Here is a 17,458-nt window from a genome sequence, read left to right as displayed (position 1 = left end):
TTTTTATATTCACCGTGCCTGTTTTGTTTCCGGTCTAGCTCGAGCCGGTGTGGTGTTGTAGTTTTTCTAATGTTACTAGTTGTTGCAACAGCATGTGAAAAAACTACAAAGTATGCTCAGCCAAAAAGAAGGTTGATCTTGGGATAAAAAAATTGATGCCGTTAATGGTTTTGCGTTACACCGTTAATAACCTCTTTAACTGACAGCACTAGTTACTGCATCTATTTTTAAATTCACCAGAGAGTTTTAAAAACATTTAAATGTTCAGTTTTCATCACTCGGCAACGTTGACAACAAATATCAGGCGAGCTGTAATACCGGCATGGCCACATGGTGGCGACCTACACGTCGGTGTCTTGATTTCTTGGTTGTTTGTATGTTTCTGTTTTTCAACTGTGCGAGTGACGCAGTGGTATTGTGGTGCAGGGGCGGCGTTCACAGAGGGTCTGTCCAGCGGCCTCAGCACGTCCGTGGCCGTCTTCTGTCACGAGCTGCCTCATGAGTTAGGTAAGACCTCTGACCTTTGACCTCTCACACCCGTCCCCTCCCACGCTAATATTCCGTTGAGTTTTAGCTCTCGACGACTTGAACTTTTGAATTTTCCCAGGTGACTTTGCGGTGCTGCTGAAGGCCGGCATGACGGTGCGTCAGGCCATCCTGTACAATGTGCTGTCGGCCATGATGGCGTTCCTGGGCATGATTACCGGTATCCTGATCGGACACTACGCCGCAAACATCTCCATGTGGATATTTGCACTCACAGCTGGACTCTTCATGTATGTGGCTCTGGTGGACATGGTGAGTGACGTCTGCACCTGAACTTGCCACTGAACGCACACCACTGAACACTTTTAACAGAATTTTATTTTAGAACAGACAGTACAGCTCAACATAATGTACCTATTGACAATATATCTGCATATAATGTGTAGATGTTTAAATTTAACAGTAGTTAATCAGGGTTTTATTAATTTTAACTATTGTATATAATGTGAAACTGTTGAAAGTACAAAAAAAATATGTAAAGCATACATATATAGCATATATCATTCAAGTTGTTAGATCAATGTCCTTCATGAACCAAATTGGACTGTGGACACTAAAAATCTGCATGTTGACCTGATTTGGGAGATTTCATTATAGGTTGAAATGATCAAAAACTGTGAAAATAGCAGATCTCATCACATCACATTGCAACTTGCGAGTTGTAAGCTTGTAGATCTGCAATTTTTGCAACTCCTGGGCGTCTGTAGCCTCTCATAGGGCCATTGAGCCAGGTATTCTTGACAGACAGGCCACTGGGCCAATCAGTCGTCGTGTCATCTCACCGTTGCGTGGTGTCTGCAGCTGAGCACTGTGTTAGACGGCCGTTATTTATTTTGTTTTGTGGCGCCTGTGTCTTGCCTTGGTAACTACGGTTCTTCTTCAACACGCAGCAGTCCAGCCTTTCCAAACCTATTGATGATATTGGATTGTTTGACAATGCTCCACGCTGTCAGGATCCACTGGCAGACTTGACCATAAATTGCTCTTTGCATGCAGCCCGTTTTAGTGAAGGATTTCTCCCCACTTGTCATCCAAGCCTCCCACTGAACACTGAACACGGAGCACCTCCTTAAATGTACGATTTACACTGATGTCGAGTGTCTGCAAATACTTTGTTGTGCAATTGGTCTAATGTGACAGTGGTCAGTTTTTTCACGGCATGAAGTTTGTGAAACCGGGAAAATCCATAAATTAGCCAGCGTCTTATAGTCCAGAAATTACGGGAGTTTTTAACAAGGTTCTGTTTTTTATTATTAAAAAAACCACGTTCAAACCATTGAATAGATTCTAACATGAGTTGAACATTAATTCAGTGATTAATTGGTTCAGCTCTTGCTGGTGAACGTCTCCAACGTCTGATTCTACTTGAGTTTGTCGTGTTTGAGAGAAGCGGCTGTCAGGACCAGATGACGCACGCACGCAGGCACACAGACACACACACAGACAAACATAGACGCACACTCGCGCACACACACAGAGACACATACACAGACAGAGACACACACACTCACACACAGACGCACAGAGGCACACACAGACACACATGCAGAAACGCACACACATCTGTGTGGTAAACACAGTGAAGTCTCTGAGTGTGACACTAACCTCTTGTGGCCATGTTCCTGCACTGCACTCTGTAAAGCTCACACTTGTGGAGGAAGAACATGAAGTCACTTCCTGTGTTTTTGACAGTGTTGCCGGCTGCTCATGTTTTATTTTGTAGAAATAAATAAAGTGAAAGATGACATAAAAACATATTTTGTAGAAATAACTACTAAAATGAAAGATAATATACACTTCTATTTTGTAGGAATAAATACTAAAATGAAAGATAATATAAAACTAAAACTGTATTTTATTTATTTCATTATAATAAGTCATTTTTGGCACATTTACTCAACAAGAAGTTGAAATTTTGTAGGCTAAACTGTCTTCACATTCTTCGCCATGAAACAGGAAGTTCTGTGTAACTGCAGATACGAGACCCAACCATGAAAATTCCCTTAATAGTGTATTAGTGCCACATTAAAAAAAAGTCTGAAGTGAAAAAATAAAATGACATGAATTCTCCCAATTACTATACTTTGACTTTTTTTCAGAATTTCGACTTCTTGACTTTAATCTCAAAATTCACACTTTTTTCCTCAGCATTACAACTTTCTGATTTTACAGTAATCTCAGAATTCAGACTTTTCCTCAGAATCCAGACTTCTTGACTTAAATCTCACAATTCTGGCTTTTTCTCTCAGAATTCCGAATTTCTGGCTTTAATTTAAGGATTTCGACTTTCTGGCTTTAATCTCAGAGTTCTGACTATTTCCTCAGAATGTTGACTTTAATCTCAGAATTCTGATTTTGAATTTAATCTCAGAATTTCGACTCTTCTCAAAATGTACTTTAATCTCAGAATTCCGAGTTCTTTTCCCTCAAAATTCTGACTTTGAATGTAATCTCAGAATTCAGACTTTTCTCCCAGGGCCCTAATCCTCTGTGGTCTTTGTGTTTCCAGGTTCCAGAGATGTTACATAACGATGCTGGCGACCACGGCTTCAGTCACTGCGGCTTCTTCCTGCTGCAGAATGCCGGCATCCTGCTGGGCTTCTGCATCATGCTGCTCATTGCCATCTTTGAGCACAAAATCCAGCTGGACCTGGGATACTGAGGGGGAGGGGCAGGGGCGGAGTTTGGCGTGTTTTTCTTTAGGTCACTTGTTTTTTTCCCCCAAACTTGAAGTTAAGTCGTGGTAGGCGTGTGAAAAGATTAAGGATTACCCAATTATGTTCAGCGTCGTGTACGACAGATTCTGAAACCCGATCCATGCTCCTGTCACTCATCGAATGGTGCGTTTTCCTTGATCGTAATTAAATGATATAAAAATCAAACACAGTTTAGGTCTTAGAATCCTAGAAATTCAGTTTGTAATATTTTATTTTCCAGATTTATGTCAAAGCTAAAAGTATCTGTACTTTTCTCTCATTATCCTCTGTTTAGGATTATAACTCCAGTGATGTAATTCTCATACATTTCAAAAAGATTGCATCAATCCCTTCAGTTTTTAAAATTCTACCTTGATCAAAGACGTTTACAAGACACGATATTGCAAGGATTTAGTAACGTGTATAAATACACGGTGACATTCACACACACGTGAAGCAACTGTGAAACACATGAGAAATGTTAGGGAAAGTTAATTATTATGAGTTTTATTAACACTTTTTGTTACAGATAGATTTTTATAAAGTTAGTTTGGCCTTAAAGGACAATGCACAACATATGATGCCTGGAGACACAAGGAAACACAGATTTTAGGCACTTAATCATAGTCATCGATTTCTACGTCACATGATCACGTCTTTATCTCACTGTGAGACAGACTTTTCCAACAGGAAACTGAAGTTTGTAAACCACTCACTCTCCCACACCAAAGTCTCGAGAAAATCAGTGATTTTAACATCACACACACACAGGAGTTGTTGATCCACTGCTGCCTCCATCACTAAGTTCAAATGTCTTCTTTTGTCAATTCGGCTTTCAGATTGACTTCAGTGACAGAAAGTGACCACACGAGGCAGCAGAGGACCAGCAGCTCCTGTGTCCCTGTGAGCTAAGATTGTACACTGATTTTCTCTATGAGATTTGGTGTGGGAGATTGAATGGTAAGATATCGTAGACTGACATAGATTTTACGTCTTTTCCTTTGTTTCTGTGTCAGGATCTCATAAAACCCCCCACATAATTTGCAAACTATTCCTTTAAAGCTCCGCAAGTATTGCTTTTTTCTTGAGTCGGCAGCTCAGCGCTAACTAATGCTTTGTCAACAGTTTCATGTCACGTTTAGGTCAAAGTTCACGCGGACATGGGCCCCTCTCTGTATGTTACATGTACCTTATTATTATACATGTTTGGGGTTTTGTGTGTGGGCGGGGCATATTCTGTTAAAGAAAAAAGTGTTAATCAGATCACGTCAAGACTCTGCGCTAAATATTTTATTAATTGTCATTTGTCTCATTAAAGCTGAAGTCAGTGATCTCATCATGTCTGTCACTGCCGCGTTTCTCTTGTTTCGAATTTCCGCCTCAAGTGGCTTTTACGAAATTCACGCAAAATTTTTAAAGAATTTAAAACCTTGTGAATTTAGCTTCTTCACATCCCCTAATGTTACCGATGTGAACACGACGTGCACTTGCGTGCCTAATGCTAAGCTAACTAACTTAAACAAAAAAAAAAAAAAAAAAATTCTGCCCAAGGTGGAATATTGTGAAGTGAACATCGTACATTTATCTTGATGTAAATGTAACTGGATCTTTGTGTTAATTTGCGTTACTCAAGTAAACTAATGCTAAGCTAACTACCTTCATAGTAAAAAAATGCGATAGTAACGCATGTTTTCCAATGTTTCCAGGTAGTTTCACTTCCTGCCCCACCCTCTTCTTCCTAACACATCAATAACTGTACCTTAAAAGAATGTCGTAACTTTATCGTAACTTTATTAAGACGCTTTATTAAGCTAGCATCCATCCACTCTTTTTTTCGTTCTTGTTTTATGTAATCTTGTTGCGTAAACCGTGTGTCTAATGCTAAGCTAACTACCTACCGATATTGCCTCGGATGTTCCAACACTCGAGACATTAACTTTTGCGTAAGAACTTTGAATAACAGACTTGTCGCAGAGTGAACAGCCGATCGGTAAAAATGGAGGAAAATCACTGACTGCAGCTTTAAACATGTTGTGTGACTTCATTGCCGTGAGTTGAAACTGTTGTCATGGAAACATTTACACTTTAGATGCAACAACAAAAAAAGGTCAAATCTGTTACATGTTTATCAGGGAAAAAAGAGAAAATATTGCGATAAATGTTTCATCATGCTGTTGTGATTTCTATGTTGTTTTTTACAGAAACAAATTCTTAAGAAAAACTTCAACGCAAATGTGTTTTTTTTCAAGTTATTGATTTTACTTTTTTAATTTTGTTTCTCTGAATGTTTGGCTTCTGTCGGCCGTCTTCTGTTGTCTGTCCTTCACAACATTCCTGAATACATGAACTCCATGAAAATAAAGCTGCTGCTCTTTTTCTCTCCACTCACACTTGACGTTTATTTTTCGTATGACTATTTTATTTTGAAAGAATAATTCAATAATTAAAGCTAACAAATGGGTATTTCATTTTGAAATAATAGTCAAAAATTACTGCTAACATAAACATGTGTATTTTATTTTGAAAGAATAATCACAAAATTTAACAACATTAAAGGTGCATTTTATTTTTCAAAGAATAACTCAATTAAATAAAAGGTGTATTTTAATTTGAAGGAATATTACAAAATTAAATAACAAAATGTGCATTTTAAGAAAGAATAAATACTTATTGTTTCCTTTTTCTTTGTGGTTTTATTATTTAAAGTCCTATTTGATTTAATTTAATCTGTAACTTCAATAAGAATATAGTAAAATACTTTTAGTTAAAGTCAAAACAATTTAAAGTTATAGAACATGAACATCCTTTTTTAATGTAATGTTATTAATTAAAAAAATTGATTATAGTAATAATATGGATCCGTCCATGTGAGTGTTTTATTTAAATCTCACAAAAAGAAAGAAAAAGTGGAGTGAATTTATTTATGACATCAAGATTTTAAGACTTATTCAAATGTTGAGACAAAAAATTAATAAAAACAAACAGGATATTTTCTCAAACTTCACAAACGTGTGGATTTTCTATCATTTAAAAAAAAAAAAAAAAGAAAGATGACAAAATTACAAACCAAACCCAAGAAGTTTGGGATTTTCCTGCAATGCTAACAGAACAATGCTAGTGTTAGCATGTAGTGGTAGAATAAAAAAAAAAAAATGACTTCATCAATCATTAAACTTCCTAATTTTTCTGCTCAAATTATCAGAATGATATTGCAAACAGGATAAAGCATTTGCACTCCCTCACTCTTTCTTTGTGCCGGGCTTTTCTGTTTGTGATTCTGACTGTGGGCGGGGCTTAGGAAGCTGCCTGCTGATTGATGGACTGGACCTCGTCTAGAGATGTTCCGATACCATTTTTTCCCTCCCGATACCGATTCTGATACTTGTGCTGTGGGTATCGGCCGATACAGAGTACCGATACCGATACCAGTGTGTTATAAAAGAAAATATATCATACTACGCCTGCATGACTGTGATATGAATATCAATGGTGGTAAGGTTTGGCTCAGGTTAAACCCTCTGTAAAACATGAACGAAAACAGCAAATGGAAACCATTTATTTTTACCAGTGATATGATATTTCGTTTTTCAGCTTGTACGTTTGTTTTGACTCTGGTCCAAACACCGCAGCACTGGCAGAGCTTCATGTTTCCATGACGACTGACCGGGAAAGGACACGCGTGACATCATTTTTACATGACTCCAGATTGTTAAAATGAGTCTCTGAAGTAACGCTAAACTTTAAAAACAGAGACATACATACCCAGGACACAGGTACGCTGGTTAGCTGTAGTGCTGCTCTTTACGTTTAATAAACGTCCGCTCCAGTTTGACTGTAGGCACGCTAACGGAGCTAGCGCAGCTAACAACGCTAACGGAGCTAACTGGTTAATACTGCCAAACCGCCGACATGATGAGCTAACGTTAGCTCCTTGTCTACAGGTGTCAGGTGATCAGTTCTTCTTCACGCCTCTAAAACAGCACAGTGCAGCTGTTTCAAGAGCGGCGAAGAAGAACCATGTCAGAGCTAACGGAGCTCTAATACATTGGAATTGCAACTTGCGGAATCGGTGCATGGACTACAGTCCTCGCCGATACCGATGCCCACATTTTCGGCAGTATCGGAGACATTTCCGCAAAGGCAAGAGGCGTAGCAAACAAAATTCCTATCATTGCAAAAGTGTATTTTAATTTCTTTTCAATGATTAAATCGATATTTTATTTGCGTTTGTGGCTTAAAAAAAAAAGTGTTTAGAGATTATTGACACACATCTAATAATAAATCTAAATGTTAGCATGAGTCAGCAGTATTTCAAATGGTACTGATCATCACTGTAGCAGCTGCTTGTGAAGATTTTTCCTAAGAAAATCCCAAATAGTTTCCCATTTTCTTAAAGAAACCGACCTTTTCTTTCCTCTGTTGCCGATCCTGAGACAACTGCTCATCGCTTTTGTTCAGCTGCTCTCCTCTGGCCACCTTGGAGATGATCTCTGCCCTTTCCCTCATGGACTCCAGAGAGTGGACTCGAGCCTGGTAACCTTCCTTGGCCTCGGTCATTTCTCCATCTATCAGCATGTCGATGTACTCCGGGATGGTCAGGGGGTTGGGCTTCAGTGCAATCTCTTGAAGACGATTTATGGAGGAAGCCGACTGTTCAACGAGAGCTATAATCATGTCTTGGAGGCCGACGATCTCTTCCTCTTGCCTCTCGATCAGTTTCTGAGTGGTTATCTTTTCATGCGACGCTTGCTCGTACTTCTCTTTGATCTCCTTCAGTGTCTTCTTCTCCGTCACTTTAACGTACTCCCACCTGTACCTCTGGTTGAAGTGAACACTCCAAATGCATTTTCCGGGGCAGACCATGCACATCCCGGTCTGATCCATCGCCGTACAGCGATCTTTTTTAGAATCCTCTGCTATGCCACATGGGTAGTGACATGTTATTGAACACTTCTGACAGTTTGTGATGAACTCTCCGCTCTTGGTCAGTTCTTCTTTGACTGGTTTGATAATTTCCACCTCAATCTGAAAATTTTCATTTGAGCTCATGGTTGTTTCCTGGTCTTTGATCTTTTCTTTTGTTGTCCTGATTTGCTCGAGTTTTGCTAGTCCAGCTTTCACTTGCGGCTGTAAACCTTCAACCGCTGTTTCCAGCCGCTTTCGCTCTTTCAGAACCTCTTGGGTCATTTGCAAGCTTCTGGTTGTTATTTTGCCCAAAGCAGTAAAGAACCGTTCCATACTTTTGGCTCCCATTTTCCAAAACATTTCGTCAAAGTTGTCATCGTCATCGTCCGAGTCTTCATCACAGGTCTCGCCTCTGAGGCACCTGTTGTCTGCAAACAGTGCAGAGTTGTTGAACTTGAAGTGAACTGGAAGCCCCAAGTCATTTTTGGGACAGGGCAGTCCAGAGATGTTGATTGCTTCTAGAACTGGCGGCTGCTTTCCATCTGCGAAAGTCACCAGCATCTCAATGTTCTCTGCCACATCTTTGCCAAAAATGGAGAGCACGGAATCGAACACGTAGCGCTGTGTTGCCGTCAGTCTTGCAAGAGAGGCCTGAGTAACGAAACACACGGCGTCGATCTCTTTGACTCCCTCTGCCGAGGTGAAGAGCTTCCTGACTTGTTCTGTTATGTCCTTATCTCGTCCTATTCCTCTTGTGTCTCCAAAACCTGGAGTGTCCACCATGGTCAGAGAATACGGGATCTTAAAACCCTCTTGATAGTTCACTTTGTAGACTGAGACTTCCGAGGTCTGACTTTCAGCCTGTGATCTGGACTGATCCTCGACAACCAATTTAAATCTGAAATCATCCTTCCACTCTACACCAACAATGTAGTTGATGATTCCATTGATGAGTGTGGATTTTCCTGATCCGGTCGCTCCCAGGAGCATGATGGTACGATTCTGCCTCATGGTTTCTTTGCCAAAGTTAAATCTTCGGCATCCCTCTATGTCCATGTCTTCCTCTGTCAGTGGCAGTTTGTAAAGAGAGGGAGAGTTGGACTCCAATATCTTGCTTTTGTGTTTGAGGTATTCCGCGAGGCGATCAAATTTGCGCATTGTTGTGCGGACATTAACAGGGATGCTTTCTTTGCTTTTGCCATCTCCACCACAGTCACATATGACCCTGACAACGTACTCTGTCTCGGACTGAAGCCCTGAAATGATTGCCTTCTCAGCTCCTGACCACGTGTGGTTCCACTGGAGATCTTCTTTTTTGGCGTATTCTACGATGTAGCTCAGAACCTGCATGTCTTGTCCGAGCTCTGCAGGTTTCTGCCAGCTCACTAATATCTCACTGGAGTTTGGATCAACTTGAGGTTTTCCAGGTGGACTGCAGGGCAACGTCTTAACAGAACCAGTGACCTCACTGACCGGCCCGATACCTACTGAGGTGACTGCTCTGCATCTGAGCACATACTCGGTGTTGGGACTCAGATTGCTCACTGTGACCTCCTCAGCCTTTGGTGCCATCTTTTGTTTCCATCCATCCTCTCCACTGACACAACAATCAACAGAGTAGGAGGTGATGTTCTCTGCTCCAAATCTGGGTGGAGAGATCTTCAGCGTCACACTGTTGTGGTTTATGTCACTCACTCTCACAGTTTCAGGTTTTGAAGGTGGTTGAAAGTTCTTGTCTTCAGGAGAACCATCTTTATAAAGGTAGATGCTGGAACCTTTCAGGTTCTTATTTGTCAAACCCACTGTCAGGAACTTAATGTTCTTGTTCTCCTTGTTGGCTTCAGCAAAGTCACTGACAAGCGTTACTTTCTTCCTCATTGTATCTAAGACTCCGTCTGAAAGGTACCATTGCTCCTTCTCCACATCATAGGTAAGTGGATCTTGGAGGTCGTTGAGTTTGGTGTTTTTTTGGTTGTAGTTTGACAAAGCTGAGAGATAAGGTTCAACACTTTCCAGAGAGGTGAAAACTAAACACACCGTGTTTTCTGCACTGAGAATTGCCTCATGAAGTTTGCTCTGAGATGAAACGATCTCTGTGTTTTTCAAAATGTTGGTAAAAGATTTTAAAATGCTGATTTCCCTCTCTTTGCAGTTCATCCACTCATCCAGGTTTTTGCTGTTGAACGGAGAAGATTGTCTCTTCATCAGAACCTCTGTGAGCGCCGACTCCTCTTCCCCTCCCCCTCGTATTGATGGAAGTTTCTCTGATAGGGTTCGCTGGAAATCCAGCTTGAACACTGTGCACATTTCTTTAAAACTTCTAAGTTTTTTGCCAATCTGTGGGAACTGCTGTGCGGTTGTTGTCCTCATAGCATCGTTGCACTTCATTTCAATCTCGCTGAAGTCCTCCAGGACACTCTGTGCTTCCTGAACTAACCCTACACTTATCTGACGGACAATCTTTGCAGCATTAGAATCTAAATTTGTCAGAGGCAACAACCAGACCTTCACTGGTACGACGTTTTCTCTGTTGGGTCCCAGCAATGTCGGCAGGCTTTGGTAGACGTGAACAGCATCCTGGAAAGACACAGGATTGTTACGGAGAGAAAAGTCTCCGTAAAATTTACAGGAGAATTTGTCAACATGGGCCTTGTCTTTATCTTCCATTTTTAGAGAACCTTCGCCCTCGATAGCAAGGCATGGGATCCTCTTGATCATTACTTTCAGGTTCCCCTGGATGTCTTGATGATCTTCCTTTTCCGACACCTCGCGGTCAAACACAAAGAAGGCTTGTGCTCCATAGAGAATAGCTGTGACCACATGTGTGGCTATGCCTTCATCAAACACGTACGGGAACTTCACGTTGTCTCTACTGAGATGACTCATCGACAGTTCCTCGAACTTTGTGGTGGTTTCATACTTCAGAGTGACCCTGGCCTGCTTTTTGGACGTCCTCTGATCATTCAGGTATTTGGCCGATCCGTTCACTTCTACCAGTCCACCCAAGAAACTGGCCTTCAGAGAAGCTTCAACCTTCAGAGATGAAGATTTGTCCTCGATCGATTCAGATGCAACAATCTCAAATTCACTGCTGGGTTTTTCTCTGGCTCGTGTGTCTTTTTCCAGGTCGCTGATGTTCCACAGTGTCTTTCCTGCCGAGACAACAGAGACGCATCATTCCAAACAGTCTTTCACTGTATGAAAGAAAATAAGCAGCAAAAAAACTCATATCTGACCTTTACCTTAAGTCTAAAATGAAATGACCAAATTATTGTAATTGTAAATGATGTTCTTCCAAAGCATTTTTTAAGTGGTTAACCCTAAATAATAAAAAACAAACATTACTGTCATATCTGAATCATAATATTTTATATACACCTTTCTACAATTATGTATTCATGTATAAAAATGTAAGTATAACTTTTGGATAAATTAAGATCACTTTAACATGCAGTGTGTATGTGTGTGTGTACAGTAGTATATATATATATTTTATATATGTATATATATATGTATATATATATATATATATATACACAGAACATTTAATGTAACAACTAAAAAACATGTTTTTATATATAAACATTTAAATCATCTTTTTTGACCTAAGATGGTCTTTCTAGAAATCAATAGATTGATGTTGAAACAGACTAAATGTAGAAATACAGACGTATACGTATGAAGATGTCGAATGAATGAGGAGACATTTAAATAAACGTAGAAATATACAGGGAAAAATACCCCAAAAATGTAATAATGGTTATAATAATAATATTATTTATATAATATCATATAATAATTGTAGATAAAAGGCGAATATAAAAGAAACAAATCAGTCGGAAATGCAGACTCGGCATTCTTAAATGTAAAAATACAGAAAAAAACAACAAACATAAAAATGCATCGTTCTCTTTTTACCAAAAAATCTGCAATTTAGTTATTAATATATATGTCATTAATATATCAATGAAAACATTTATTTTCATATTAATATTAAGTGATGTCCTCTGTTCGACCTGACAAAACATCGGGATTGTGTCACTGTTTAATACGTGAATTCTAACCTGGGACGAGGATATCCTTGCGACAGTCGTAAAGCATCCCCAGACTAAACGGCCGACCGAGCGCTGCCACCTCCATCGCTGTGCTGTCTTCAGGCTCCGCCTCTGTGCTGTCTTCAGGCTCCGCCTCTTTGTCCTGACTGTGAGTCACTTGTTTTTTCAGCCGCTGAAATACAAATGTAAGCTTGTTTGTTTCTATTTCAGGTTTCAGTTTCAGTAGTAAAAAAAAAACAAGACTTGTTAAGACTTGTTTATAATGACCTGCTACAGCCCATGTGCAATTCCTTCAAAGCCCACCAGGCTTTGACCTGCTAACATGCTAATGTGTGCATTTGGACTTTCTGTGTATCTCACAGGACTATGTGGGACCAAAAAGGACAAAATTAAATAAATAAATACACCATTAAATCATTCATTAAATGTGTCATTGAATAATTAAATGTGTCATTAAATAATTAAATGTGTCATTAAATACATTTAATTAAAGACACATTTAATTCATTAATGACACATTTAATGATTTCATGGTCCGTGTTACAGTGGATCATTAATGTATTTTATCTGTCAAACTCGCCCATCAAAGTCAGAGGGCGGAGCTAACGCTGATCGAGTCTGATTCATTGCTTTGGTCTGAAATGGCATGGCTGCCATGTATCACAGCATAGCAGCAGAGAAATGTAATATAAACCTGAAATAAATATTTTTCTGAGTCCCCGAGCGCAGTTTTAAGATCATTTGAGGCGAGAAATTTAGAATAAAAAAATGTGGTTTGTGTATTAATATAGTTTGGCAGCGATAGTATCGGAGGCATAGGCTCAGATTTTTGCCTGTGGGTGCCCAAATTATATAAATACCATCATATAAATATCATATAATTCTGACTATATAGGGGTGGCGTGCTCACTGCTTCTGAACATCTGATTTTTACAAAGAATTTCTTTGTTTTCTAGTTCATGCTATATAGCCTATTTTGATGGACTTGGGACCCGAGAGGGTGCTGTTCTACTCCGGCGGGGCAGAGGGAGAGAGAAGGTCCTGGGTCGGGAAGGAGCCGCCACTCGTCTCTCTCTCTTCACTTCACGTTGTTTACGTCAATAGAAGGAAAATTTAATTTGGGCCAAAAGTTTTATTTACAAGATTAAAATGAGTAACACGATCTCTGTCTATCGATTGTGCTGCACCTGTACACACACACACAAATAGCGCTGTCTACGGTGCTGTGACACTGAACCGGCTATACAAACTCGAGCACCAGAGCACCCACGGGATCGGCGCCTATGAGGTGATCAACTTCGCCTCAGCGGACACTGCTGTGATCTGCTGGCTCAGACACTTCATCAGGACAGGCCGAGGTAACGCTGCTCTCCGTCGGACACTAATCACCGAGCGTCCGCTGAGGCGAAGCTGATCACCTCCGATACCGTTGCTGCCCAACTATATATAATAAATCATATCTTAATACACAAACCACATTTTTGAATTCTAAATGACTAATTTCAAATGATTTAAAACTGCGCTCGGGGACTCAGAAAAATATTTATTTCAGGTTTATATTTCTTTTCTCTGCTGCTATGCTGTGATACATGGCAGCCATGCCATTTCAGACCAAAGCAATGAATCAGACTCGATCAGCGTTAGCTCCGCCCTCTGACTTTGATGGGCGAGTTTGACAGATAAAATAAATTAATGATCCACTCCAACACGGACCATAAAATAATTATATGTGTCATTAATTAATTAAATGTGTCTTTAATTAATTAAATGTATTTAATGACACATTTAAATAATTAAAGACACATTACATTTTTTAATAAAACATTTAATTAATTATTTAATAAAACATTTAATTAATTAATTAATTAATTAATTATTTAAAGACACATTTAATTAATTACACATTTAATTAATGATTTAATGGTGTATTTATTTATTTAATTTTGTCCCTTTTGTTCCTGGGTTCTTTGACTTTTGACTCTGTTTAGTTAAGGTGAAGGTTTTGTCTTGTCTTGTTATTTACTTCTTTTACTTTTACTTTTTCTCTCCCAAAAAACTTTTCTCGATCTTCTCTAACCTCCTTGACCCCCCCACTCCCCCTCCTACCTTCAACCAATTCACTTTGTCAACTACTTCAAAAAATCCTACCTTCACCGGAACAACCTTCTCAATCCTTATCAGTCTGGTTTTAAGGCAGGTCACTCGACCGAAACTGCACTTCTTGCTGTCACTGAGCAACTCCACACTGCCAGGGCTGCCTCTCTCTCCTCTGTGCTCATCCTCATCCTCTTTTCTGCAGTGTTTGACACAGTTAACCACCAGATCCTTACTTCTACACTTACCCTACTCTCATCCTATCTTCAAGACCAAACATACAGAGTAACCTGAAGAGGATCTGTGTCGGAACCTTGTCCTCTAACTACTGGGGTCCCTCAGGGTTCTGTCCTGGGCCCTCTCCTCTTCTCTCTGTACACCAACTCTCTTGGATCTGTCATTCACTCTCATGGTTTTTCCTATCACAGCTATGCCGACGACACCCAACTTATTCTCTCTTTCCCCCGCTCTGAAACAAACGTAACAGAACGGATCTCTGCTTGTCTCCGCTCCTTTCACTGGCTTCCAGTAGCTGCTCGCATCCGCTTCAAGACTCTAGCGCTTGAGTTCCATGATACAAATGGATCCGGTCCAGCCTACATCCAGGACATGATCAAAACCTACACCCCAGCCTGCCCACTCTGCTCTGCATCGGCAAACCGGCTTGCCACCCCCTCACTGAGAGGATCGCAGAGGTATTCGTTGAACTCACGACTGTTCGCTGTCTTAACTCCCAAATGGTGGAACGAGGTCCCCATCGACATCCGGACAGCAGAAAGCCTACACATCTTCAACCGCCAACTAAAAACACATCTCTTTCGACTCTACCTCGACTAAGGCGATGACGACGGAAAAAAAAAACATCACTTACTTATACATCGCACTTATGACTAGAACTTTATAGTTTGGCTACTTAAAGCACTTACTTACTTCTAGCTCCTGCTTGTACCCAAATGTTAAAATGCACTTATCGTAAGTCGCTTTTGACAAAAGCGTCTGCTAAATGACATGTAATGTAATGTTTACATCATAGTTTGCATGTTAGCATGCTAACATTATATTGACTTGAATGGGAATGGCTAGATCTGGTAACATGCTAATGTTTACATCATAGTTTAGCATGTAAGCATGCTAATAATACACTGAATGTGATGGGAATGACTAGACCTGCTAACATACTAACCTTAGCATCATAACTTATGATTAGCAACCAAATCTGATGGAAATGACTAGACTTGCTAACATGCTAATATTTATCATCAAAGTTTAACATGTTAGCATGCAAACAAACTAAGTTGGATGGACATGACTAGACCTCCTAATATGCTGATCTGTAACATCATAGTTTAGCATGCAAACAAACTAAGTTTGATGGAAATGACTACACCTGCTAACATGCTAATGTTTCATCTGAGGCCGTTTCTCAATATCCATACTTGTGCGTACTTGCGTACTCCCGTACTTGTGAAATGTCATCAGCCTCAGTTCAAGTGCTGTTCCAATTCTCAAGTAAGCGAACAGCGAGGACGGTTCTCAAACCCGGAAGTGTTCTCGCTCCCCCCATTTTTACCAAGTATGCATCAGAGGTGACTTAAACGTACTTGGGATGGCAATGTATCCCAGAATACATTAGCATAGCAGCAGATAATAGAAATAGAAATCTGAAATAAATATTTTTCTGTGTCCCGGAACAAAGTTTTAACATAATTTGAGGCGAGAAATTAGTAATTTAGAATTCAAACATGTGGTTTATGTATGAAGATATGACGTATTTATAGTTTGGCAGCGACGTTTGTCGGAGGTGATCAGCTCCGCCTCTGCGGACGCTCGGCGCTCACTGTGCCCGGCACAGAGCAGCGTTACCTCGGCCTGTCCTGACGAAATGATCCGCTGGCTCAGTTAAATATTTAAAATGAGAAAATTATAACAACATATAAATGCATTTATTAAAAGTATTTCATATGTTCATTTATCAACACTGTAGGTGGCGGTAATGAGGCTGCAGCACTTGGCGCCAGCCACCATTCAAACAGCAGAACAATACATACATACTTGCATACTTGAGTATTGAAAAACAGCCACATACTTGTGTACTCCCGTACTTGGCAAGTGTATACTCCCAGTGTACTCCCAGCAAGTATATACTTCCCAAGTAAGAAAAGTACATACTTGCTTACTTGAGTATTGAGAAACAGCCATAGTTTAATATGTTAGCATGCTAACATACTGAGTTGGATGGAAATGACTTGACCTGCTAATCTGTAACATCATAGTTTGCATGTTAGCATGCTAACATTATACTGAGTTGGATGGAAATGACTAGACCTGCAAAAATGCTAATGTTTACATCATAGTTTAGCATGTTAGCATGCTAACATTATACTGAGATGGATGGAAATTACTAGACCTGGTAACATGCTAATCTCTAACATCATAGATTAGCATACTAACATTATACTGAGTTGGATGGAAATGACTATACCTGCTAACATGCTAATCTGTAACATCATAATTTAGAATGTTAGCATGCTAACATTATACTGAGTTGGATGGAAATGACTAGACCTGCTAACATGCTAATCTGTAACATCATAGTTTAGAATGTTAGCATGCTAACATTATACTCAGTTGGATGGAAATGACTAGACCTGCTAACATGCTAATCTGTATCATCATAGTTTAGAATGTTAGCATGCTAACATTATACTCAGTTGGATGGAAATGACTAGACCTGCTAACATGCTAATCTGTAACATCATAGTTTAGCATATTAGCATTATAATAAATTATTTGTTTATTATTCATCTTAATGTTATATAATGTGTGTTTGATTATATTTAACTTAGTATATACAACAGCAATGATGATTATAATAATAAAATTATAATAATAATATAATAATGAGAAACTAACACTTTAAATAAAACATGAACACATGTCAACAGTAAAAAACAATGAATATCAAAATGTTAAAGAAATAAAAATGCAGTCATTAATAAAAAAAAAACATTTTGTGTGTGAAAAGACTTACGCACAGGAGCAGATACACAGAGTGTGTGTGTGAGAGAGTCAGTGTGAGAGTGTGTGTGTGAAGAGACTTACCCACAGGAGCAGAGACACAGAGAGTGTGTGTGTGTGTGTGTGTGATCCTCTGATGCACAA

At 39.5% G+C, this 17,458-nt stretch overlaps 2 protein-coding genes across 4 annotated transcripts in view; one reads left to right on the top strand and one right to left on the bottom strand.

Annotated features, from left to right (window-relative positions):
• slc39a6 (solute carrier family 39 member 6) overlaps nucleotides 1-5,630 on the top strand; it is a 17,194-nt gene extending 11,564 nt beyond the window's left edge. For all 3 annotated transcript variants that reach the window (XM_058627216.1, XM_058627225.1, XM_058627236.1), the window contains 3 exons: nucleotides 427-507; nucleotides 608-798; nucleotides 3,056-5,630. In XM_058627216.1, the coding sequence (XP_058483199.1) occupies nucleotides 427-507; nucleotides 608-798; nucleotides 3,056-3,208 (425 nt within the window). In that variant the 3' untranslated portion in view covers nucleotides 3,209-5,630. The remainder of the gene's footprint in view (nucleotides 1-426; nucleotides 508-607; nucleotides 799-3,055) is intronic.
• Nucleotides 3,734-17,458, bottom strand: LOC131458226 (uncharacterized). Its single transcript, XM_058627116.1, has 3 exons — nucleotides 17,399-17,458; nucleotides 12,212-12,374; nucleotides 3,734-11,299 (listed from the first exon to the last, which is right to left on the bottom strand). The coding sequence occupies exons 2-3, from the start codon at nucleotides 12,285-12,287 to the stop codon at nucleotides 7,602-7,604; spliced, it is 3,774 nt and encodes a 1,257-aa protein (XP_058483099.1). The 5' UTR covers nucleotides 12,288-12,374; nucleotides 17,399-17,458; the 3' UTR covers nucleotides 3,734-7,601.

Source organism: Solea solea, chromosome 1 (assembly GCF_958295425.1).
Source record: "Solea solea chromosome 1, fSolSol10.1, whole genome shotgun sequence".
NCBI lineage: Eukaryota > Metazoa > Chordata > Actinopteri > Pleuronectiformes > Soleidae > Solea > Solea solea.
Note: the sequence above shows the minus strand (reverse complement) of the source record. Positions and strands in the feature narration are given on the sequence as shown.